The 26,159-nt window shown below is 49.3% G+C and overlaps 1 protein-coding gene across 11 annotated transcripts; it reads right to left on the reverse strand.

Annotated features, from left to right (window-relative positions):
• Nucleotides 1–1,966: 1,966 nt before the first annotated feature.
• On the reverse strand, nt 1,967–26,159 carry mrtfab (myocardin related transcription factor Ab). Of its 11 annotated transcripts, none has more exons than XM_062474351.1 (20): nt 26,029–26,159; nt 25,404–25,469; nt 22,615–22,800; nt 11,904–11,969; nt 9,540–9,595; nt 9,231–9,306; nt 8,900–9,052; nt 8,263–8,426; nt 7,970–8,113; nt 7,576–7,829; nt 7,131–7,299; nt 6,545–6,931; nt 5,419–6,393; nt 5,209–5,349; nt 4,866–5,072; nt 4,346–4,453; nt 4,090–4,230; nt 3,871–3,963; nt 3,509–3,569; nt 1,967–3,402 (listed from the first exon to the last, which is right to left on the reverse strand). In XM_062474351.1, the coding sequence occupies exons 3-20, from the start codon at nt 22,739–22,741 to the stop codon at nt 2,876–2,878; spliced, it is 3,849 nt and encodes a 1,282-aa protein (XP_062330335.1). In that variant the 5' UTR covers nt 22,742–22,800; nt 25,404–25,469; nt 26,029–26,159; the 3' UTR covers nt 1,967–2,875. The 11 variants fall into 11 exon arrangements, with proteins under 11 accessions (XP_062330335.1, XP_062330333.1, XP_062330334.1 ...); XM_062474349.1 differs by having other exon boundaries at nt 5,209–5,376; XM_062474350.1 differs by having other exon boundaries at nt 5,392–6,393.

Here is a 26,159-nt window from a genome sequence, read left to right on the forward strand (position 1 = left end):
GGTGGAGTTTCCGTTAAGTAAACTGTTGACTCTTGTCCGTTGCTGGATAGGATTCAATGTGGCTATGTGAGCCTGCACTGCACTATAATGCACTACATACAGTGGCATCACCAGGGGGGGCCACGGCCACCCTGATATTACACTCTTATTGAACGCCAGTTTTGGAGATCTTCTGCCTTTCCTTTGAACAGTAGGGTTTATTGTTCCTTTTGACATCGATGAGGGCAGTGCGCCATTACTGTATGCAAAATTCTGTACTAATCCGAGCTTTATCTCCTCCCAGAATGTTTAGTTTGTTAATGAACTGTTAATGGATCTTCTTGTTGAGGTCTTACAGTACGTCTACACATTTTTCCTATCTCAAGCCAAATACTAAAAGCAGCAGCACACACAATCACATGCAGCCCGCTTTTCCAGTTCCCTTTACCCACGAGCCACATCTACGCCGACGTGTCTGAGTTCCACACAGAACTTGAGACTGTAGAGAGCAATGTTTAATTACATCTATGGCCTCTAGACTGATTTCTCTGAGGTCTTTGTGTGGAGCTGCCACCACCACGGCTGTTGCTATTGCTGCTGCTGTGGGGTACAGACTGGGTTTGTATGAGGAGTCGCTCAATTACACATAGGACACAGAGGACTGTCAACTCATGTCCCTGGAAGAGAGGGTAGGCTTAGGGAAATGGAGGTGAGGGGTAGGGTGGGGGTTCTGAAAGTTCTATGCACGGGGGGGGGGGGGGGGGGGTGAAAGCTTGAGGATGATGAGGTCACTTTAGAATTAGTGTTCAAGTCAGTAATTACTGCTTGAGTCCACAGGGAAATAAGAGTGGGGAAACTGAGTTTTCAGCCTTTCAGGCTCCAGAATCAGGGCTTCCCCAAAGAATGTTGCAAATACCAAATTCAAAAAATGTTTCAAAAATATATCGTGGCTAAATGAAAGAAAATGTGTTAAAAACATGGAGTTGTCTATGTGTAACAATGAAACATTAGCAATGCACCTTAGAAATATATCCTACTGTGTATGTGTGGATGTTTATCAAAAGCTAAATGGACACTGAAAGAGACACTCAAATCCCACAGAGATCCCTCTCTCAGGCTAAAAGAAGGGAATGATGTGAAGAATGACATCCAGCTTTAACAGATTGTCTGGACAGATTAGAGGGAAAGGTTTTTAGATGAGTTGAGAAGAGAACATTAGGAAGGCAAGGGAGGGACACATGAGATGAATTTGACACATAGAAAAGACTGTAGTCACTGTAGGATAGAGGGTGCATGAAGAACAAACTTTCACTGAGTTCGTAAGTGGATCAGTTATACATATCTGTTCCTGGCCAGATACATACCTTACAGCAGAAGTAATAACTTCCCTAAACTACATCATAATCTCATGAGTGTAGTGTAATTATACAGGAGTAATTAGAGAAGAAACATGCATAACATATTTCATAGTACCTATGGATGTGTTGCAGGGGCCCGGGTGGGACCAAACTACACCTAGAATGTGCCGCTTCACAATCCCTCTCCAGTTGAGTAACCCGCCTCTCTCTCTCTCTCTCACTCACTCTCCCCTGAACCCATCACTACATTCCTAATTAACTCTATTTTTGGTCAGATCCCTCTCCTGGGATGTGTCATAAACAGGCACAAAGAGTTTGGATATTTGTGTGAGAGAGGGAGACAAGGAAAAAGAAGAAAAGAGCGAGTGAGAAGATGGAGGAAAAAAAGGCTGGAAGAGAGAAGGCCCAATACGGCTGCAATACAGCTATAGATGTTGTCATGTTTACTGGTGAAGGGGAAGGAGGCACTTAAGGTTTTGGAAGACAGGGTGTCCCTCTAGTGGTTGTCAACCTTAACTACATCAGGTTTACATATGTCTGCATCATTCAATGCATTTGATTATCTGCACAAAGAAAAAATAAGTCCGATTGCATTTAGGATGACGATGAACAAAATGGACAACAGGGACTGATTTTCAAGTTATCACATGATTTATTTTTTTTATATTTAAAAAAAAAAGGACAAGGTCCAAGATGTTTGGAAGCCTAGTCCAGACCCTTTATTTCCCTCTGCTAGTCTCTAAGCAACCAGGAAAAAAATAATATGGACAATCAATTATACACCCCATATACAGCAATGCATAGTGGTCTAGTGAACACCTTCAGTATTAACCAACCTCCAATGACGTGCAGTTCATCAGCTAGTTTCCACCAATGAGGTTTATGGATAATTTTATCAGCAGGTTTCAAACAATGTTTGGGGTTATGACCAGATTCTCAGTCATTACATTATTTATTTTATTTTTTCATTTAAGTGCAAAGTTGGAGGCACTGGTCACTGGTTTTCGGCTTGCACTCCACTCCACCACTAGGGCGCGCTGTAGAGGTGAGCGTGACTCCACTGACATGAGAAGAACCTTCTATCTCTCGCGGAGCCTACTACTGCATTTCACAAACTATGAAAATATTCTTGCCAAAGCAAACTTGGTGACAATGTCCTCCCGGCTCGTTGACTCCTTGTCATCATGGAAGGACACATTCTAACAGGAGTGCAGCCTCAGTTTAGCCAGCGTTACAATGGGCCGTGTAGCCAGGGGGGGTGGTGCTGTGGGGCGGTGCTCCAGGTCTCTACCTGTTGGTTCCTCTCCTCCAGCATAAGTGAGAGGCTGCAGTGGTGACGCCAGCATAGGAAGAGTGTGTTTGTGAGAAATAGAGATGGACTCTGTACACAGTGTAAGCTAGCTACCATGAGTGTGTGTGGTACAGTATTTTCTGTGTGTATGTGTGCACGCATCTTCATGTGTATGCTTTTGGGTATGTATTTGTTGTGTGTGTGTGTGTGTGTGTGTGTGTAAAAGTGTCTATGTTGACCTCCCAGGCTACAAGCAGGAGTCCCATTGCAGGTGTAGGTCCGTGCTGTCCAGAAAGTCTGCTGAGAACACACTGGTGGGGGCATGAGGGCCCAGAGGGGCCAGGCTGGTGCCCCCCCCTCCTCCCCCCCCTCCTCCTCCACCACCACCCATGGAGATGTCGAGCCAGTCCATACTGTCCAGGGTGGGGTCTCCAAAGTCCAGCCCCCCCGCTTGGTGTGGGGAGAAGCCCAGGTCACTGGTGTCCATGGGGGAGGGGGTGTGGTCTAGGATACTAGAGCTGCTCAGCATTTGGCTGTGGAGGTCATCAATCAATGTAAGGCCCACGTCTGACTCCACCCCTAAAAGGGGCGTGCCCGTGGTAGTCTCCAGGAAGTCCTCCAGACGGCCACTTCCTGTGCAGGCGACGTGGTGGGAGGGCTCTGGGGGGGTTGGAGGGGAGAGGTGGAGGGGAGACGGGGGAGGGGATGGGGAGGTTGGGGTGGAGTGGAGGTGGGCGAGCGAGGGGTCAGGATTGGCCTTGAACCCAGAGATTTCTAGTTGGAGAAGAGACAAACATGTTACCAATACAATACAGATATGATGTGCTGGATATCGTTCACACACAGACAAGTGTCACAGCCAGCCTCTCTCTGCTCCTACCTCCACTCTTAAGCAGGATGTCAAACAGGTCATCCATCTGCTGGTAGCTCAGACCGTTCTCCTGGAGACAGACAAGAAGCCGTGTCAGACACTACTGAGCTACTGTACTCGCTACAACAGTGGGCTTCTAGGAGGACACATTAGACACAGTTCACTCAGTAGCACACATTACTGATGGCAGGGGTGCAGGCAAATTTAACAACAGTTCAAAATGAGAACTGTTGTTAAATAGATATCAATAGTAATCGATTGTAATCAACTGGATTACTGTGAGAGAGTACTCCTGAGATGAAGGAACTTGGAGGTAAGAAGTATGGGTAGATGGACAGAGAGAGAGAAAAGGAGAGCAGTGCGGGACATACTTTGGAGCGCTGAGTGGAGAGAGGGGAGGTCGGTTTAGGGGAGGGGGGGGTGAACAATGTGTGTCTGTCGTATGGCGGACACACCTCCTCCCCCTGGCAAGATGGAAGGGTCAGAATTGAAAAAAGGAAGGTTAAAGGTTGAAGAAAAGAAAAGAAACGAGTGCAGATGAGAAGTAGCAGCCGGGAGAGATTGCTTCCTGAGAGCACAGCCCTTCTTACCTTGAGAGAGGGAGGCATGGTGCTCTGGCTGTCAGTGTCTGAAGCCTCATCAAAGAAGGGCTGGAGATTGGGAGGGGCTGAAACCGGCTGTCTGGGCTCGGACACGCCATTGGTCCCCAGAGGAAGACCCGCCTTCTGCCCCTGAGAGGGCGAATGAGGGGAAAATGATCAGAATCAGTGTCTGGAAATAGGCAGCCGGCACACTTGTAGAAGAAAACTCATTATTGTCATTGTAGTTTTGTTTTAGCCTCCAGACCTTTTTAATTGGCTGGCTCATGGGATCCGGCTGTTCTGATTGGGCTTCTGTACTGGAAGTCTGGGGAGGTGATTGGCTTGTAAGCTTGCTGGGGGTTGACTGCAGTCTCTGTGTCAGGAGATATGGGAAAGCTGGAGTCACCACGACATCACAAGATACATTTACATTTAGTCATTTAGCAGACGCTCTTATCAAGCGCGACTTACAGTAAGTACAGGGACATTCCCCCTGAGGCAAGTAGGGTGAAGTGCCTTGCACAACGTCATTGTGCACGTCCGGGAATCAAACCAACAACCTTCTGATTAATAGCCCGACTCCCTAACCGCTCAGCCATCTGACCCCCTATTTAGCCAAATGATGACTAACCCTAAACCTTAACAAAGCGAGTTGTTGTATATCAACAGAGTTGAAGGTGACAGTGTAGGTGTCATTATCTACTGTATAGGGAACGCTTGAAAGAAAGTTTTGACCAACTATCTCACTCTCCTTACATCTTTTCAGTTTCCAGCACCACCCCTACCTGAAGTGTAATGCGTCCGTTGCTTTTTCCCAATGAGGATACGCTGTTCTGGCCATCAGGACTGTGATTGGTCAGTGCTATTAAGTAATGGTTTCCATTGCCGTCGGTGACCAGGGTGGGTGCGGTCTGAGACTTGAGGAGGTCCAGTGAGATGGTCTGGGCAGACACCTGGGTGCCATTCTGTTGGCTGATGAAGACAGGGGTGACCTGGACCGGGAAGAACAACAACACCATCCAATCACTGGGCTGCACTGAGTGATGGAGATGATTAAGAGTTCAGCAAACACTTTTGAAGCCATGGAGTGATGTCATTATGAAGCTGGTCTGTGTGGTGTGTGTTTACCTGTTGTGTGGATACAGCCTGCTGTTTCTGCTGATGTCTCTGGGTCTTCAGCTGTCTTCTCTGCTGAGCCTGGCTCTGCCTCTGGACCTGGCATGGTTTGACCTGGGTCTGGACCTGGCATGGTTTGACCTGGGTCTGGACCTGGCATGGTTTGACCTGGGTCTGGACCTGGCATGGTTTGACCTGGGTCTGGACCTGGCATGGTTTGACCTGGGTCTGGACCTGGGTCTGGACCTGCTTGATTTGGACCGAGGTCTTTGCCTGGTTACTCTGGATGGTCTGGAGCTGCACCTGGGTCTGAGCTGGCTTCCCCTGTACTTGGGCCTGGGTGTTGGCCTGCTGGGCCTTGGCACTGGCCTGGGTCTGAAACTGGGCCTGGGCTAGTTTCTTCTGGTCCTGGAGCTGCTTCTGTTGGGTCTGCTGGATGATGAGTTGCTGTAGCTGCTGCTGTTGCTGTAGCAGGATCTGAGCCTCTGTCTTCTGCTGCGGCTGCTGCTGCTTCAGCAGGACCTTAGCCTCCTTCTGCTGCTGGACCTGCTGTTGCTGCTGCTGTTGATGCTGCTGATGTTGCTGGACCTGCAGCCGGTGGATCTGCTGCAGCTTGAGCAGTGTCTGCTTGGAACACTGGGCGGGCTGAGTCTGTCTCTTCACCTGGCATTCATCCTGCAGTCCCTCCATCCCCTCAGCCTCCACCTCCTTCTTCACCTCAACTATCAACCCATTGGTCTGGGCAGGGGGGTGCAGGGCTGGGGCAGAGGGCTTGGGCAGAGGAGCTTTGGTGGGGGCCTCTACACACTGGCTGACGCCCAGTGTTGCACTCCCCTCTCCTACCTCCATCTCTCCTCCTCCCCCGGTCTTCCCCTGCTCCAGCTGGGAGCGGAGGGTCTCCACCAGCCTCTGCTTCTGCCTCAGCATGCGGGTAAGCTCCTCAATCTGCTTGTCCTTCTCCTGGAGCATCTGGTCCTTGTCCAGGGAGGAGGTGTCCATGGCCTGCCCTTCCGAGGGTTTTTGTCCCGGGGCAGGTTGGGCTGTGGGGCCCGAAAGTAGCGGGGCTTTGGAAAAGCTGCATGAGGACTGGAGATGCCTGTGGTTTTCTTCTTTGACCTGGGGAGTGAGAGGGAGTGGGGGAGGTCCGGGGTGCTGGGGGGAGGGGTGGAGGGTGAGCTGGGTCAGAGGAGAGCTCACCTTGGGGAAGGGAGAGGAGGAGGGGTGAGGAGAGGAGAAGAGGTTAGATCCCATCTCCTGCGAGGATGACTGGATGGATATTAGATATGACTTTTAGCCTGGAATATCTTTTTTTCCACACAATTCCCAGACTAAACTAGGCCAGACTCACCATCTCTCCAAACATGTCTCCATTACAGCTGGTCTCGTCAGGGCTCATGGCCGCCAGAGAACGTTCCGATGGAGAGGGAGACACTGGCGGGGAAGAACTGGTGCTACCAAAACGCATGATCCGCCCTGGGGTCACATTCTGGGCCAATGAGAACGATGCCACTTTAGTGCTAGGCTCTGCCGATTGGTGCGCGAGTGTGGTAGTCCCGCCCTGGCTGGTAGGAGCAGGCTGGATTGTGCTGGACTGTGACTGGCAAGGTTTGGGGCCTGCAGGGCTGGCTGAGGAGTCCTGCTGCTCCTGATAGTTTCTCAGTCGCTCAATCAGGTCGTTCTTGGTGCCGGAGACAGTCAGACCTCGCAGCTTGAGCTCCTGTTTCAGCTCTGCCACCTGGAGGACAACACAGGTATTACTACATGGCTGGATGAACTCATATTGTAGAAGGGGCTTTGTTAATGGGAGAGAACACTGGGAAACAAAAAAAAACCAGAATGTGATTGATAATATATGAATGTTACTACACAGGGTTATTTTGTGTGGTTTTGCAGTGTGTGTAGTATGCAATGTGTTTCTCTTCGGCGCTCCTCACCTTGAACTCGTCCAGGTTGGCTGGCAGAGTCCCTGGTTTGGCCCCTCCCACGGAGGCTTGGCTCTGACGGCTAGCTGCGCTCTGACTGGAGGGGGCCGGCGTTGTCGTGGGAACACTGCGTGATGGGGAGGGTCCGGGGTTGGATGCAGGAGGCTGCTCTGCAGGGGGTCTGAGGGTAGGGGAGGAACAGCAGTGTTCAGCATGGAGAGACTGGGGTGGCGGGGAACACACATGTATTTAGACCAGTGGCCTTCAACCCTGGTCCTCAGGGGGCCACTACCCTGTATGTTCTAGATGTTTCCCTGCTCCAACACCCCCTGATTCAAATGAAAGGTTTCTGCAGAGCTTCATAACGACCGATTCATTTGAATCAGGGGCGTTGAAGGCCGCTGGTATAGACGCACCCACACCCTTCAGTCTGGCGTGCCCCCAGCCCCTGTCTTACTTGGGCGGAGCGGGCAGGATGGTGTGGTAGTTGTAGTGCTGCTGCTGCTGGTTGATGATCTGCAGCTGCAGGAAGAGCTGCTGCTGCTGCAGGATCTTGGCGTAGGACGAGTCCAGCTGGGGGGGCGGCTCCCGCTCCGCCTTCTGGTCCGGGGAGATGTACTGGTGGTACTTGAGCTTCTTCACCTTGGGCTTGGTGTCCTTGGCCTTCTTAGGGCGCTGGGGGTGCCGGTCCGAGCCTGACTTGGAGTGGGACTGGGGGAGGGCAATGGAAAAAGAAGTGTTTGAAGGTTATTCAAATATTATGGTCTAAAAAAAAACGATGTCTCTCAGCTCCTAAGCACAGCATCCATATTCCGACACCAAAAGAGTTTTGGGGAGTGCAGACATCTTACCTTGCTCTGACCAGTAGTATTACGGGAAGCCACTGGGGTCGGCGCCCCACTGGTCATCTTCAGCTGGGGGGAGGAGTCTGTGCCGGTTAGCAACAGTGGTGGAGGTGGTGGTGGTGGTGGAGGAGGCGGGGGCTGAGAAAGGAACTGAAAAAGCATCCAATTAGTCATGACAAGGAATTTTAATAGTCTAGAATAACAGACTTATCAACTCTTGACTGGATACCACATTCACACAAGACATACATTCAGATCAACTGTCACCATCTACATTCAAATGGAAAAGCGGTTTGTACCTGCGTGGGGGACACGTCTCCGTTCTGGGTCAGCATGTCAGAGGGTGACACCTGGGAGACAGAGCCCATAGGAGAGTCGTGATTGGCTAGCTGGTCCGGAGACAAGGCATCGCTGCTGTCCTCGTCCAATGAGGAGCTCTCCCCTCCGGCCCCCTTCGGAGAGTCTGAGAGAGGGAGGGAGGAGGGTTACCATGACCACAATAACTGCAAGTCTACTATATGTTTTTTCACCTTATTTAGATAAACAAATCTTTGTCTGAAGGCATGTTGTCAGGGACCTGCTGGCCTTCAAAATAGAGGTCCAGTCAATCAACAGGACATTTCTACAATGCGTCTTCAGTTAACTAATGTGCAGGAAGGATTCCTCAGGTTGGTACTGGTGATGATTGACAAACACACAACCACACCACTTAAGTTTTTTTTTCGCAGCAACGAGAATCACAGTTGGAGATGGTTACACAACAAGGATGGCGGATGCTGAAAGCTGTTTAACAAACGCCGTGGCCAACATTTAGCAAGAGGACAAACACCAGTATTGTGACACCAGAGAGCTGTGTAAGCATGACTACACTCCTAGTGCAGTACTTGTGGTGCGTCTTGCAAGGTGTGTGTGCGCGCGCGTGTGTGTACTACACACCCAGGAGGCAGTTGACCGGCACGGGCAGGATGTTCTTGTGGACCAGCTCTATGGGTCCTGGCCTGTGGGAGATCTTGTCGTTGAGGTCGTCGGCCAGCCGGGCTCTCTTCAGCTGCAGCTGCTTGGCCTGCAGGGAGGGCTCTGCCGACGTCTCTGTGTACACCACAGCACCACACAAACACACACACGAGTACTTTACTGGGCTCTGAAACGAGTCACTTATGGGCACACAAGTACTTCGTTGAGATACAGTAGTCGTTGCCCGCACAATAGACAAGTCATTTGGTGCAGTACCCTATTAGCCCCTAGAGGGGCGCTGTAAGACACTCACCCTCCAGAATGTGCATTCTGACCAGCTCAGAGCGCTCAGGGCGACTCCTGATCTTCCTCTTCAAGTAGTCCTCAGTCTGAGGGCGGCGCAGGAGAGAGGGAGGGGGACATGGAGGGAGAGTGGAGGATGAGGTGGGGAGAGTTGGCCCAAAGAGGCGGAAGGCGAGAGGACAATGTACAGGGAAAAAGAGTACGGAAAGGAGAACGAAAACACCCAAAGAAACGATCCATGAGAGTTTCAGAGAGAGGGCGCACACCTCGACTTGCTCCATCGATATGAATGAAGAGACGGAGAAACACTGAGACTCACCCTGGCTCTCTCCAAACTCCTCCTCTGCTCATGAAAGGCCGCCGGACTCTTCAGCGCTGTACGGAGAGAGGGATGGAGAGATGGGCGAGGTGTAGAAAAGCGAGAGAGGAAAGGGAGAGGCGTTACATAGAGGATATTGAGACGCACAGACAGGCAGGAGACAGCTCAGAGTTCTACTAGTGGCTCTGGCGGGACTTCGGCTGCAGACTAAGTTCCCAAACTGCTTTAGAGGAACACACAGTCAAAACAGAACTGGTCCGTTCAAGCTAAAGGTCAGCCGTCGGTCTTTTACAGGACAGAAAGGCGGGGCTCTGTGCATAGCCCTCTGTGCTTCATTTACCACAACAATGGTATGGTATGTTCACCTCCTGCACCTGAGCATTCTGGGATAACACCTTACAGACTATGGAGGGCTTTCAACTATGGATTGCAGTGTCTCCAACCTGCACAACAAATGTAACCTTAAACAATTTTGAAGAAGTAACAAACTGGTAACTAATAAAGGAACTTGTCTCATGCTATGGTTCCTCCAGTCTCAGTCAATGTAAAACATACAGGGGGTGGTCAGGTCCACTGAAGGGCTTGCAGACGAACAAAAGGAAAACGAGTGGCGATGACAGTGATGTAACTCCTGATTGAGCAAGGGGGGGTGATGAAACCCGCTTTATGAAGTGTGAGTTCACATGGGAGGGTTAGGGTGGGTCAGATGAGATGAGAATGAATGTGTAGGAGTGTCCATGTTTGTGTGTGTGATGCATGGCTCTTACACAAACTCTCTGGGAGTTTGTGTAAGAGCACACTCATCCGTGTGGATGTGGTGTTTGTAAGGTTATCTGGAGGGGTGTGTGCAGGGGGCCATGATGGCTCACCTCAGAGGGAGACACAGGGGTCTTCTCCACAGGCATGAATAGGGAATAGCCGACCATGGGACTACTGACTGACTCGCCTCGCATCAGGCGACATGTGATTGACCTTATGGCCCCCGTCTTTTGTAAACGTCATCATCCCAAGCCCCCTCTCCGTTCCTCTACTAACTCTCCTTCTCCTGCCCTCTCTTCTTTTGCTCTCTCTCTCCCCTCTCCGTTTATCAGCCGTAACTCATCCTTAGCCTGGAGCGGTAGGGAGGGATTGAAACACAGGCTCTCAGTGTACAGCAGAGAACACCATGCCCCCCTGCAGTGTGATTACAAGACACTCTAGAGCTCCTACAATCCTCTGACTCCACAGGACCCTACTGTAATAGGCTTGGCCGTGTCCACAGCCTGTCTCTGGGGCCGGCGAGGCCTCCTCGTCTGCAGACAGATGGACGTCACTAAGGAAGCTGCATGAGCTCTGCTAAGCCCTCACAAAGTCCCGAAGTCTGTCTATCTCTATCGGTCTGTCTGCATGGTCCCAGGACAGCAAACAGGCAGAGCATGACAGGCAAGCCAGGTGATAGGGACCTCAGGAGAGTGAGGCAGGCCAGGTGATAGGGCCCTCAGGAGATGAGGGCCCTATGAGATCTCTTTTTATCTCCTCTTCCTCTTCTCAAAACCCAACACTTTGAACAGGAAGTGACAGAAGAGGAAGCTGGTATGTTTGGATAACAGCACAACAACTCACACACACACACAACAATTCTGCATTTCTATACAACACAAATTCAAGACAGTACAACGTGTAACTATACACAACACCGCACCTCTTACATCAATGGAGACTGGAGAATGTAGAAGCCAACACAGATCAACACAGGATCCAGCACAACCAGAATCCTGCAGACCCTTCTCTTCTGCACACTGCCCCAAAATTGGCATAAAATGGGCCAAAGTGAAGCAGGTCAAAGCAAACCAGGCTATGGCTCCAACATAGACCACATCACACCACAAGGCAGAAGAGTGTGTCCCACACTCAGGGTTAACAGCAGAATTAGCAAAGTGACCAAAAATAGCACAACGCATCATGATCGTGTCTCTGTCGATAGCTAGCAACGCTCTGGGTCTGAGAGCTGGCCTATATGATCGCTATAGGTCTAAATGACACAAATGAACAGTGAAGGGTTTCAGGTCAGTAAGTATTTACATAATGCCCTGCTCTCCAGTCAGACCTGGGGCATTAATGCTTGGTCTCTCCACCACTCTACCAGGAAATGACATGGACACTTTCTGCAATGTGTAGATTGCACCTCTTTTGGAATTTGGATTGTGCTCTGTTCTAGAATGGTGTGAGCATTCTAGAATTTGATGCCAGTAGAAGGCAGGAGGCTCTAGGGAATGCTCAGACCATCCCGGAAGAGCGCGCACAGGCAGCAGTCCACAGAGTCACGGCCTGAGCGGGTCAGTGCGGAGTGTGCAGAAGGAGAGACGGTAGGGGAGATAAACTTACGTGGCATGATCCCTTGGCTGACCAGCTCCTCGCGCGTTCGTCTCTGCTGTAGTTTGAGCTGGAGGACTGCATGGGGACAGAGGGGGGGGGGGGGGGGGGGGGGGGGGGAAGAGGGAGAGTCAGCAGCAGTCAGGATGTGATAGAGCAGCAGTGGGGGTCGTCCTCCTCAGGGTAGGGCTGGAATCCCTCTGTGGTCACCAGGCCCAGACCACAGCGAACGGCTCCCAAGGTAAACACACAGTGTCAGCGCACAGAGCAGGGCTGAGCAGAGGGCAGGAACCTGCTCGCTGTTTTGTTCTCTGGTTTCCCCTCCCTCACTTTGTGTGTGACAGAGGAAGAGGGAACGGGGAGGGCGGAGTGGCATCACACACTTCCTGTTGCTAAACTCTTTCAAATTTGTACTGTAACACATGCATGCACACGCACACACACACACAGTATTGATGTGCAAGTGGGAGGGGTGGGGGCGGGGCAGAACAGGCATGAGACAGAAACTTCAGGCCTCACATGCCGCCATTTCAAAACAGGAAGCACTAGTTGCATAACAGACTCAGAGAGAGATGGCAACAAGACTGTCACATGGTCGGCCAGCCTACCTTCCCTCAGAACACGGTTCCTCCAATGTGCTGCATGCTCTTTCCCCCCTCTCCTGCATAGCTTAGGCTAAATTACATCAGTACAATCAAGAGCATCCCTAAATCGATTATGAGTTTAACTACATACTGCAGAGGTTGAAAGACCCACCACTGGCCTATGTCTCGATGTAGACTCTGACACTATTTTGGGGAAGTGAAGTAAGCCTGTCAATTATCACTGATCATTTAACCAACACAAAACACACAGCACACATCTCTCTTTCCGGTCTCTCTCTCTCTATTTCACTGTCTAGATGCATTTCAATCTGCTTCCAGATTGAGATCGTTCTGTGCAGAAACAGTGTCAGCACAAAACAATGTTGGTCTTTGAAAACAGCAGGAAGTATAGTAACTGGAGAACATACATTTGCTGACATTAAACTGCAGGCCTGTCAAAATAATCTGAAGGGAAATACCAGTCTTTAATCATAAACATCACAACACAAATGGTTGTGGGAAGTCACAGCAACCTGTTTTGCTTGTGGCCTACAGCATGTATTTATAGGACGCCTTGAAACAGAAGGCTACTGTTGCTGTCTCTCTGTGTGTGTTTATCGGCGCGCTTCTCCGGGGCAGCGCTAGCGTTCCCGAGGGCCGTGGGCAGCCACGCGCTGCACCTGTTGGTGCTGACACCATGACATCACCGAACAGGGTTCCTGTCCCGGCCAGTCAGCTGCTGCGACCTTCATCTGCACAGCACCATGGGAATTAGAGCCTCCTGGCTGTCATCAGAACTCAGTGTGCGTGTGTGCCAGCAACACGCACACATTAAATGGCCCCTTCCACGTTTTACACCTCAGACTCCCAAACACTGAACCCACACATTCCTGTGTGGGTTCCCAAGGTGTACAACCTTGGGAAACGTGCTAAGGCATGCAGCGGTATGGATGCCATGCCTCTTGGTGCTTCCAATGAGGGGGATCTATTTCTGAAAGGAGAATCTTACACTTTCCCTCTATCACATCTTTCCCCCCTCTCATGTACTCACAGATGGGCCACTGAATTATTTCTCTCCCTCCCTTTCTCACTTGCACCACCACATCCTCCCGTTCCAGGGCATGGGTGAGGTCACACCCAACCCTCCCTTTCTCACTCCGACACCAAACCACTGCTGTGCACCCGCGTGTTGCTGGCCATGCAGGCCTGAGCGGGGTGGGAGAAGGGAGGAGAGGACCGAACGACAGAAGAGAGGAGAGGAAAGAAGGCGAGGGAGGGGACGGGCAGAATGAAGGAGAGCAGGAAGGAGGTTTCTGGTTAACTTAGACGGCAACAGGGAGGAGAAGAAGAGAGAAACACATGATGAAGGAGAGCGAGAGAGAAGGCAGGATGGAGAGATTGTCCACGCGCAGCAGAGACAAAGAGACGGCACAGAGGAATAGAGGCGCCTGACAGACAGAAGGAGAAAAGTAAGACGGGTTAGAGGCAGAGAGAAACACAGATATAGACCGGGCTCTGAGAAAAGGAGAGAGACAGATGAGGGCTCTCTGTCCAATCTCCTGTTGTCTGTCCAACAGAGGGCTCAAGTGTCGTTAGACCTAATTAAACATGTCTGCCTGGCTCTCCTTCGTCACTGTCCCACAAGACCCTGCACCTGGTACTGGAGACACACACAGCTGGCACAATGAAGCATATTCATACTCACACACACAAATACACACCTCATAAAGTTCCTAGAGTAAAGAGTAGGTCACACACCCACACACACGTAGGCATAGGAATACTTTTGCCAAGAAGGGGAATGATAATCAATGACCTCATCACTTGGATACTGGCTGATTATTACACAGTAGTTTTCTACCAGAGTGACAGACCACTACATAGGCTGAGGAACAGCCACACAAATGTTTCGCACAAAGCTGCCAACCGCTCGTAGGACATGAGGTTATTAACCACACTGACAGAAGCGATTGCCCTTGGAATCAATCTCAGGCTACTGCCAAATACACCACCAACTAATGAGGTAAAAGAAACATCTATCTTAACAGACACACACAAATGGATCATTCAGGATTTTCTCCTTGTGTCTTTACTGAGCATGTGCAGTGCTGAAGCCCACCTTCTTTTAGATTGTGATAGGCCTGTTTGTCCAAGTCCAGGTCCGGCTTCTCCTCGCCTTCTCCCATTGGAGGGGACCCCAAGGGGGAGAGCTCGAAACACAGACTGTGATTGGTGTCCAGCATGATCCTTCAAGGTTCAGGAAATCGATTATCCCCTCAACATTGAATGTTCAGTGGAAAGGAGCGGAGTTTTGAATGTATGTAGGTTTTGGTGAAGGACGGGGGGGGGGGTTAAGATTCTCCCTGTTCTTTAGAAAGAAGACCACATGAAGATCCCGCTAGCTTCTCTCTCTCTGTGTCCCTGGGAATGAGAGCTCCTTCTTCAGGGAGTCTCTGAGGTCCTTGTTGGCCGAAGACAGGTGGAAAGCAACGAGGGCGTCGTAGAGATGAAAACCCCAAAACACGAAAAGGAAAGGGGAAACGAAAAGAGGGCAGCAGCTGAGGTGGAGAGTGCAGCAGAGAGTGCAGCAGAGAGTGAGAGATCGCTCTGGTTGCAGCACCCCACACACACGCACGCACACACACTGCCTGTGATTGGCCTCCTGCTCAGCTGTTGCCATTCATTCAGTGCTCCAGTGTGAGTTGCTGCCACAGAGATCCCTTCCCCTCCTCCTGAGAGCAGCCCGCAGACCCCAGCCCTGGGAAGCAGAGCAGCTTGTTGATAAACAACTAAAACACACAGACAGGAACCGCGCTGGGTGAACGTATGACTGGAAATCTCCTTCATGTTAATAGTAAAACGATGTATGTTTGAATTTCAATCTGTCATTTTCATTACCTCTTTGCAACTATATTCAATTTCTGCTAGTTTTGCTTCTCTGACTATTCAAAAAGCACTAGAAGGTACTGGAGAGACAGGCACTGGGCTGGGGCAACTCCAACCGTCTGTGTGTGTGTGTGTGTGGGACCAGATTGACAGATTCCCTGATAGTGACTACGAGCCCCCCCCCCCCCCCTCTCTGTTTTAAATAGTCCAGCCAGCTGGCCATACGGGGCTATATTCAGCTCTGTATCGCCTGTGAGGGCACTGGATAGGGTTACTTACAGACACACACAGGCTCCATAGGGTGAAATATTAACACATTCACACACTGCTTGCTGTCATACACTGTGTTGTATCGAACACAGTTAAAGACAGGTAGGTTGTTCCTACGAACCCTCACTCCATAGCCAGGGCACTTCCATAAATCATGACTTCATAGCTGATTATCTGATCAAACTTGCAAGTTTATGGCAGATGATGATGAGGACATGGAGGCTATCAGAAATGTCATCTTGATAACAGAGTACAAAGATCATTTGAAAGAAGGACTGCAAAACAAAACCCCTGAATCTATTTAAGTGAAGTAGACACCTTAGTCAAACAAACACTATTCTACTAAAACACAAGTCCACCAAGCTAATACTATATGACTCACAGTCTGTCCATGATAGCAGGACTGACTCAAACAGACTGTGTGTGTGTGTGTGTGTTGGAGCGGTATTCCCATTACCAGTTCGCATTCATTTGACACCTGGATGGTGAATAGATAGCTGTGGAGGTGTCTTATCAGCAGTATCTATAGCCTACTTTTCATCTCTCACTCACATGGTCGCTCTCCATTCAGTTCATATTATGACACCTCAACGCTGTGTTTCCCTACACAAACACACACGCCAAGGTGTCTCTGTACACTAGCTGCAGTTACGCGCACACACTCTCCCATTACAATGACCTCAGTGCCATTCATTCACTTCCTCCTTCAAAGAATCTCAATCCAAAACAAAGTGTGATTCACACCATCCCCCCCCCCCCCCCCGATTGAATTCTCAATCAAAAATATTCAGTGCAACCAGGAGGTGTGTAATAAAACTCAAGTCTCAAGAAAGTAATCAGTGTTGAAGGACACAGACAGACAGACACACAGACACACAGACACACACACAAACACTCCAGTATCAGCGTTCTATTGATCCTTTTCTTTACAGAGAAGGCCTATGGTTGGAATTAAAGCCAGGTCTACCAGGCCTGGGCCAAACAAAGACTCTGGCTGTGCTGTGGATGAAGGTGTGGCTTGTCCCTGGTGGGGCAGGATTATTACAGTTCCTGAGAAAAGAGTCGTTACACCTGAATACCCACACATTGTGTCCTGTGGGGTCAGAGTGTGCAGACACATCAGCACCTCACCATTATGCAGCGTGAAAACAGTGACAGAGCGAGAGAGAGCGAGGGAGAGAGAACTAGAGAGAAGAGAAGAAGAGAGGAAGAGAAGATAAGTGCAAAGGCTACAGGGCTGACAAACACAATACAGTGTAAAATGAAAGAAGAGGGAACTAGCCATAGGTTGCGGGTCGGGTGTTGATATACAGAGAGCAGCTGGCAGCTGTTAGCTTTTGAAGTCATATAGCATGAGGGAGGGAGGGAGGGCAAGAAGGGAGAGCAGGGAGGGAGGGCAGGGAGAGCAGGAGGGAGACAGACAGCAACAAGGTTTAAGGAACCAGAAACACACACAAGGAGGGGGGGGGGGGTGTAGAGAGAAGAGAGGAAGAAAAAGGGGGTGTTCCTCATGCAGGCTGTTTTAGCCAGACAGTGTTACATAAGCAACATCTGAAATCATTTTGTTCCAAATCCCCAAACCTCATGGCCCACTTTGCAGAAAACCTATCCTCAGCCTCACTGTGACAGTTCAGACCTTTACAACAGGGACAAAGAGACAGAGAAGAGAAAAAGAAAGCGGATGAGGACGGAGAAAGAGAAGGAAAGGTTTTGTCACGTGGGAAAATATTCAATTTTTTTCTAGAAAGAGAACAGGGGAGGGACAGTGTCTGGGTTGTGTCAAACAAGCCAGCATGAGCATCTCTCTGATGTATACCCCTCTTCACCTGCAGGGGGCGTCTCATTTTGAGGGCGTCTCATTTTGGTGCCGTCTCCATGAAGACTGATCGCTATCACTAGGGCAACATTCTCACTAGATTCTTCAAATTGTAGATAACAACCAGGTCTTACGTAACACGAATGCTTTATCTGTGAGATTTCTTCTGGTCGGCTGGCTTTCAGGGCTGATGTGCGAAGAGATTGCAGAGAGGGAGGGTAGAGTTTTACAAATTCAACGCCATCAGGATCTTAAGCTAACGGGCAGCAAATGTGTAGCTAACAAACAAACCTGACACACACAACAAGGCATTCTGTTCATAAGTACATACTGTACAGGCACCACCAGGTACCAAGTCTTCATGCATCCGGCTACAGTCAGAGGGAAAGTTGCTTTCAAACAGGTGTGTTTGCCTATTGTCGAGTGAGTGAGTGTGTGTGGGTGTGTTTATATGTGTGTGAGCGTGTAGACAGGTAGTGTGGTCATAGCGCTGATAAGATATCTGTTATGATGAAATTCACTGTAAGCTTGTGGGAGGTAGTGAAGGGGGTAAACACAGGCATGGTTTACACCACAGACTAGTGTACCTCCTGTTGTTATCACTACTGCTTCATGTGGAGGCAAGGCAACACGCACACACACACACACACACACACACACACAGACACACACACACACACACACACAAGTATCACAGCATCATGGACTTGTGTGTGTGTGTAGAAAACACTGTTCTGCACTGTGTGTGTGTGTTCTTCCAGCATACATTACTGTTGCTAGGACTGTGTGTGTGTGTGTACACGTGTGTATCAGGGTCTGTTTATGTTTGGCAGAAGCAGCACTTTCTATAGCTGAGGGCTGCAGATCCTTGGAGACAGCCTGATAAATGTCTCGTAATAAACCTGAGAACAGTGTTATCAGTGAACTAATCACAGCAGTGATGCTCAAACTCTACCTTCTGATGGACCTGGAAATATGCAAGAGCCTGTAAGTGCATGTCAATGTCTCAACAGAGGTACATTGGCTGTGTGTGTGTGTGTGCCAACGGGCATGTGCGACTGAAGAGGAACCTAAACTAAGCACCTGATTAATGCGTGTTCTGCCACATGTTAATGCCTGTGTGTTTACTGGACCAGTGACAGAGAGACCTTGAAATCCACATACTTCCTGCCTGTCAGTACAAACCAGAGAGAACAGAAGAGGGAGAGAGATGGATAGAGGGAAGAGAGCGAGGGAGGGGGGAGTCAGACGGGGGAGAGGCCATGGTGTTACAGTAGAAGACACAGCTGTGTTAGGGGTTGTGCAGCCGTCTGAACCCCCTGCCCTCCCTGTCCTCACCCCCACCCCTCCATGCCCCCCTTTGCAACAATTCCCGCTCTGCCCAAACCCAAGCCACTCTTTCCCCTTCCTTTCCTCATACCTCTCTCGGCTCTGTCTCTTCCTCTGGAAGAATGTTGGGTCTGGTCTGTCCTGGTCTGCGGCTGCTCTCCTCCCCACCCTGTTACATAACAACCTTACAGCTGGGCTAGGGCTAACTAGTTTAGTTTCCATTTAGCCATGCCATTCTCCATAGGCTAACTAGAAGCTGCCTCTCTCCTCACTCTGCCCATACAGAGCTATGGGGAGGGGGGAGGGTTAGGCTAATATTTTCCATGTCTAATTGTAACGTCAAAGTGTCCCTCCGCCCTAGGCTACACACCCTGACCTCTCGCCAGCAACAACACAGGTCTCCCAGAGCTCCAGCGTCAAGCCCCCCCCCCCCCCCCCCCCCCTCGCTCTGACACCTTGACCTCTGCTCTGACAGGTCACCCCCCCCTTCTCTCTCCCTATCTTTAGTAGCACCACCCCAAAACTAGCATAGCAAGTAGCCAGACTGGTTAACATGACAAGACCCGGAGGATGTCCCCCTCCCCCAACTCCCTGACCTAACACAGACTCTGGCTGGAGGTATTCATCTAAATAACTCATGTGCCCAAACTGACTCCAAAACCATTTGAATGTTCAAACCAATTCATTAAAGGAATAGGCCTAACTGTCAAAACACTTCACAAACATTACCTTAGGAAGAGCGTGTTCCTCTAAACCAGCGTTTCTTAAGGGATGGGTTGCGACCGAACTCTAAACTAATTAGCAAAAATGCCTGTCCTCTTGTCTCCAGGTCTGGTCATGCCTGGGGCAGAGCTACCTGTTGCATCCCCCTATACCCCTCTATTACCCTCCCCCCCCCAGCAATGCCCTGCCCTGTCCCAGACAGATCCTGAGGGAGTGGTGGGGAACCAGCTGCTTTCAATGAGGGGTTGTTTCTGAGAGGAGTATCTATCATCCTTGCTGACCCACCCACAAGCAACACCCAGCCCCTCGCCTCCAGCAACAGCCAGCCCACCTCAGCCCCTCGCCTTCGTCAGAACCAAAGCCCTTCTCATCCTCCAGCCCTCCTCACTCCTTCCCCTGACTTGCAGCCCCCTCGAGTGTCGCACCCTGGGCCGTCTATCCTGTGTCTGACGTTAACTCAGACTTATAGAAAACAGACACATCTGGGGAACTTGTATAGCACCAGTTGAAAAATCACACTACACTCCCAAAATACCACTCTGCGTCATTGATTCTTTTATTCACATGATGGTGACAAGAAGAAGATGATTCTAGAATACACCTCATGACCCAATAGAAGCATGTTGCAGGGCAGGAACCTTCAACCAGAAGATAACCGGAGAAATAACATGTAGTGCTTTTTCTCGAGATAACCGACCCTGCGAAACTTTCACTTAATGCTTAACTGCGCAGTATATACTTCTCACAGTGGAGTTCCCCGCCATCAACAACAACACACAGAGGCAACAGGTACACAAACACCTGCAAACACCCACATACACACTACACGCACAGCTGAACTTTTCAAACATAGTATTGTTAGCACTGTTATTACCTGGGTGTATTGCCATATCCCTGTGTAGTCGCAGAGTTCAACCGTCCTCCACGCTCAGCGAGCCATCCTCCCACACAGAATGCCAGGAAAGTGTGTTTGTCGGTTGGGTAACGTTCCCGGACCGGAAAGGTTTTGCTGAGAGAGAAGACCCACTCTGTCCCCCCCCTAGTAATACGGGTTCACCTCAAGATCCAGAGTGTGGAAGTCTGCTAGCAGTGGCTGCACCCGATCTCTGCTGCTACGGTCTGCGAGTGTGTGCACGCCCTGACACCGTTTCTTGTTCCTTATTGCTCTTTGGATTGCCAAAGCCTTGAAATCCCAACCTTTCTCTTAGGCAACACCTACTTTTTTGAAAGCAGAGATATGTGTGCTTGAAATCAAGAAGGTTACTCTGGAGCTCAGTTTAGAGAAGAACTCAGAAGAAGAAAAAACTGTCTGGTGCCCAACCACAGTCCAGCTCACCGTGAGGCCCCCTTGCTTCAGTGCTAACCCTACCCTCCCACCTTCTCTTTCTTTTCCCCCTCTCTTCCTCTTTCCTTCTCTACACAGTTACGCAATCTCTCCTTTGAGGCTACTCCCCCCCCCCCCCCCCCCCCTTCCCCTCTCCTGCTCCTCCTGTTCTTCCCCCTCTGAGACCCTTCCCTGACTGGGTCTTCTGGTTGAGATGATCTCTAAGTGCTCTTGCACATTCTTTTCTAGGATGACCAGAGTTGGAGCACCTTACTAGGATTCAGGGACGGCCTGTCACAAGTCATAACACTCGAGCCTGAACTATCAACACTAACCCTATCCTCATTTCTCGTGCACAGTATTGCCTCCCCACACAGACAGACATCAACACTCCTTGACGCAGCACCCTAAGATTCGATGCTATTCTATCCTAGATTGAAATAGACCTGAAAACACTCCACTAAACAAAACAATGTCTGTCCCTCCAACTCTCTCTCTGTTTGGTGCAATTAGCAGATACTTGAACATGACGGCAGAGACTGTATAAACATGGATGGCTGCCATAACTCTGGCATTTGAGTCCCCCCCCATCCCCGATCAGAGACTTGGTGTGATAGGACAGTGAGAAGGTCCTGGTCCTGCTACAACATGTCCACCAGCAGCAGTCTGCGAAGTGTGAGGAGCATCCAGCCCTGGGAAGGGAGTGTTTAAACAGGGTGTGGTGGCCGTGGGCTACGGCAATGTGTGTGTGGGTATGTGTGTGCGGAGACTGAGAATGGGGTGGGGGGGGAGTTAAAGACTAACACGTAGCCTAGGGTACAGTTTCCTCACTTTAAGGCTCTATGCATCACTGCCATTACTCCCACCTTATAGGCAGAAGTTATTACTTTCCAGCCTTTGTAAATCTTCGAGCCACTCACCCCCACTACATGGAAAGGTGCAAAGGTTCACAAGTTTTTCAACTTGACCCTCAGATCAAATCAATGCACGGTAAAATCAATATGCAGCAGAAAACAGGATGTCCGCCACCCATTTAAGAACAATGAACAGCTTGACAGTCTTGATTTGTTCCAGCTGAGGTACCGCTGAGGCTTACTAACTGTTTAACTGTGTACAAGGAGCCACACACTCACACGTTTATAACAGTATTACATGCACAGAGATGCCTGTACGGTGCGTCAGCCTTCACGTGAACCAGGAGGGGTCTGGAGTGCAAGAGCAGGATCCAGCCTGACTGAGACCCCTGAAACGTTTGAGTCTTATCTAAACATGTCTGAGAGGATCACCATGATCTACGATCAGCAGTTACTACTGACGTCACTGGTGTTTCCTCACACACACACACACACCTACACACACACATGCACACACACACACAAACGCCTCTTCTGACCACCTAATCTGTTTCCTGTAAACGCCCCCTGTGGAGAGGGAAGCTGTCCAGTGATATGAGGAGGAGCTGCAGGTACAAGCCCGACACTCCCCTCCTGCTTTACACTCTGCTCTCCTACAACCCTGTTATCACGGTCATGTTAACGGTTGTTGTGGTGGAAATGCCATGTATGTAGCCGGGCTATAGTAGCCCAAACATAAGGACGCACTGAACTGCAGGTAATGCAATGGATTGGATAGAAATAACCGAACCAGGAACCGTTAAAACAGTTTGAACATTTTGTAAATATGAATTATGTTTCGAACTGGCTTTCTTGACGGATGACATCCAACACTGGTTCTTTCACACAGTGGTTCTCCGGGGGGTTGGGGGGAGGTTAGCGAGTATCACTGACTCACCGTTCTTCCTCTCCCTCAGAGGCAGCAGCTTTGCAGCGGGATGAAGGGACAGTTCCTGAAGCTCACTGGTCACCGCTTCGCTCTGTGGGCTGGGGGCGGAGCCTGGCGCCCCAGCGACCAACATCATGCCGAGACTTGGCTCCTCCCCATTCGGGGGCTCCAGCGTTGCCAGGGTGACAGATGGACCTATAGGACACCAATTACAACAAGTGGTTTTGGTTTGGTGCTTGCAACTATGGGCCTAGTTAAGTCATTCCTAGGCTATAAACAGTATATCAAACAAATGACATTCTGGATTTTATCACTGTCTATTGTAACAAAACAATGGCAAACCCCTTCATTTTTCAACCACATTTGAACTTTGCACCACAGGTATTTCTTCATGCACCGACAATAGATATTTATATAACAACGTTCTTACTGAAATAGACAAGGAGTGCGTGAGGATCGAGTCTTGATCTGTATCAACGTGCATTACAAGGCAGAGACCTAGCATCAAGAACAGGCCTTAAGCGACAGCTACTCTACACGCTGACACAGAAACCCTGCTACTCTGCCCGTCTGATAAAATTAAGAGAAGACAGAAATACAAGAGGGTGTGTGTGGGGGGGGCAGACATGTTTCCCCTCCCTCCTCCTAAAGCAGGATAGGGGGAAGAGAGGAGGACAGACGAGGAGAGAGACAAGAGCGTAGGAGCAGGCCAGAACACGCTGGTGAAACACTAAGCATGTCATTGTGCTCCGTGCAATTCCAAGAAGTACGTGCCACACAGTAAAAATGCTTGGCTGCAGGATAGGGCTTTCCACCACCTGCAGGTTTTCCTTCAGGGTCAATGTTGCAAGCCAGGACTTCACTGGGAAAACAAGTCCAGGTATAAAAAAAACAACACTTAAGTCCTGAGGCTCAACATTTCTAGGTGGTTTGTGATAGTTCCATGAAAGGTACCTCCCACTGTTAACCAACTGTCCACCTCGACTCAATCAGAAGACTCCTAACTGCAGGATGGGCGAGGCAGTGTATAGTCAATCTTTTAGCTTTTTAATTGAAAAAACAACATGCATTTACTTCACTAAATACAACTTAGCCACACATACTGCTACAGTATAAAGAGGCAATGCTAACCCTCACTAATGACTGGCTGACAGTGGTAAAGGCATTCAGACTCCCTGGTGTGTTGTGGTCCTGTTTATCCCTGTTGGGAATTGCAATGACAGCACAGTAGGCCTGTCAACAATGAGACAGTGTTGTCTGAGCACACACAAACATGCTATAACACACACACAGTGTCATAGTATACCCTTTAGGTCTCTCCCATTCCCTTTCTATTCCCCTCCCTCCCTTCTCTATTGGGGTGCGGTGGAGGTATAGCATCACAGCTCCTAACATTTAGCAGTCTGGGCAGGATACACTGGTTCTGGCAACAGCAGGTTCTGGAAAAAAAAACTACCACTTTATGTGGTCCTGTGGTGAGGAAGTCCAGTCCGGCCTCCACTCAGACAGACCTACATCACCTAGCAACCAGGACAAAAAAAAGCCTTACACAGACGGGCCTCAACTGGGTTGGTCTGTTGCAGACAATAATTGGAATCTCTCCATATCGATCATTTGAGATTAATCACAAAAGCCATAGAATGACCACATGAAGACATCAGCTGTGGCCTAACCCTATGAAGATCCCCCCCCCCATCCACCGTCCCACTGCAACAGTCACATTTACCTTATCAGGGGTCTGATCTCAGAGTTGAAGAGAAAGCTTTCAAATGTCTGTGAAACAGGTTAGCTAATCAGTTTAGATATAGCAGTTACTTGGGACTAATTCAAGATAAGGAAGACTCAGAAACTGATGGCAGTTGGCTTAAGAATCCTGTCTGCTTTTAAAGCCCAACTGTTGGCATAAATAAAGGAAAGCAGATTTCCATTACCAGCAGCCTTGTACACGTTTGATATGACACCCCATTGCTGAGCACGCACAGTACTTTAACGAGGTTGAACGTTCACAAAGGTTTGAACAGATGGCTAAAGTCATCTGAATCAGGTCTGACCAACTTGCTTTAGAGATTGTCTGTGCTGTAAGTGCTGCTGTGAAATGAACACATTCACAGTCTTCTGAGCAAGGCATAGTTCCTCACTGACAGCCATGAGAACCCCACTTTGAAACCTAGGAATGAGGAAACCCAATGACATTTCTGACAGTTTGCACATGGGAAACTACTGTGCTATTGCTGTCCAACTTTAAGGCTACCTTAGGTGCATTTTTCTTTCAAATCCCCTATGCTTTTGTGAGTCTGCCACAGTTACCATTACATCTCATTCATTTAGAAGACGTTTTTATCAGACATGCACTGAATATGCACTGTAGACCTGCTTCCTCATCCCTGCTCGTGCACCTATGTTCCTGACCGAGCCCTCATCCTGTCCAGGGTGGTGTTGTTCTGACAAATGGTGTTTGTACAACACAATGCCTGGGGGAGGGATGACGAGTTTACTGAAATACCTCATCCGCACGCCTTCACTAGTTTGTATGATCCAGCTTCACACACCATAACTAAGGTGCACACCTACCCTTATCGCCCCCTACCCTACCTGGTTGGTAGATTTTAATACACACTATAATGCAGTTCACATATTAGACATGTGTAATAGCTGCATAAATAAATAACAACATCGAGAATGCAATATCCTGCATCAAAAAATTCAGAAGATTGATTGGCAGCAGCAGTCGAAGCCACATTCCAATACATGAACATGAATATAAGATCTGAATCGCGATCTGTATAAGTGCGTCTTACCTGTGCGGCTAAATCCTTGAAAACATTAGAATTGGACTTTTCATTTCAGCAGAGCTTTGACGACTTCTGGAGTAAAAGATGACAAAGACAGACAGTGCCGTAAGTTACCTTCAACGCCAACGAGTATTTACCTGAGCCAGTGCCAGTGCAACTAATGAGGCCGTGAGATTTTAGACATATCTAATATAAATAGTCTTGTTTTTTTTGGTTAGTCAAATCCAAGAGACAGCAGGCCCAGCTAGCCACAGATGTCAGTTAGCTAGCTAGCTAGTACGCAGTGCCAGTGAGCAGCTGTTATGATGTGCCAAAATAGACGCCAAAATAGACCAGCAGACTATTGTTAACAAACTACAGTAGTCTGGCACTCAGGCTCCACCTGAATAATAAACCGCGGAACGATTAAGTTATCCAATATATAGCTAAACGCTTTAACTAGTCACTGCACGAGTTTCTGTGGTCCGCATAAATTAGACAACGTTCTAGACAAACCCAGTCAGACAGAAAGCTAACTAGTTAGCTTAGCCTTAGCATAAACAAGTAGAGATGCTGTTGCAGGCTGTCTGTGTCACGCGGCGAATGGCGTTGCTGTAAATGTTTGTTGCTGAGCTTCAGAACAACAAATTACCTTTATCTATTAAGTTATATCAAAGTTGTAATCAATGCGCGTACCCAGACTACTTATCAATGCCGCTATCTTTGGTGTTTGGGGTAGACGCCTTTAGTATACTACTTCCGATTCACAAAGGAAAGTTTAAC

The sequence above is a fragment of the Osmerus eperlanus genome, chromosome 12, assembly GCF_963692335.1.
Source record: "Osmerus eperlanus chromosome 12, fOsmEpe2.1, whole genome shotgun sequence".
In the NCBI taxonomy this organism is placed as follows: domain Eukaryota; kingdom Metazoa; phylum Chordata; class Actinopteri; order Osmeriformes; family Osmeridae; genus Osmerus; species Osmerus eperlanus.

Excerpts from the sequence above, each read along its gene's own strand:
- mrtfab (XM_062474344.1), bottom strand. The coding sequence starts at position 22,741 with ATGATGTTGGTCGCTGGGGCGCCAGGCTCCGCCCCCAGCCCACAGAGC. Across the intron at positions 8,427-8,899 it reads GCCGGTCAACTGCCTCCTGG|ACTCTCCGAAGGGGGCCGGA; the intron begins GTGTGTAGTACA and ends TCCCTCTCTCAG. Across the intron at positions 6,932-7,130 it reads CCAACCTGGACGAGTTCAAG|GTGGCAGAGCTGAAACAGGA; the intron begins GTGAGGAGCGCC and ends GTTGTCCTCCAG.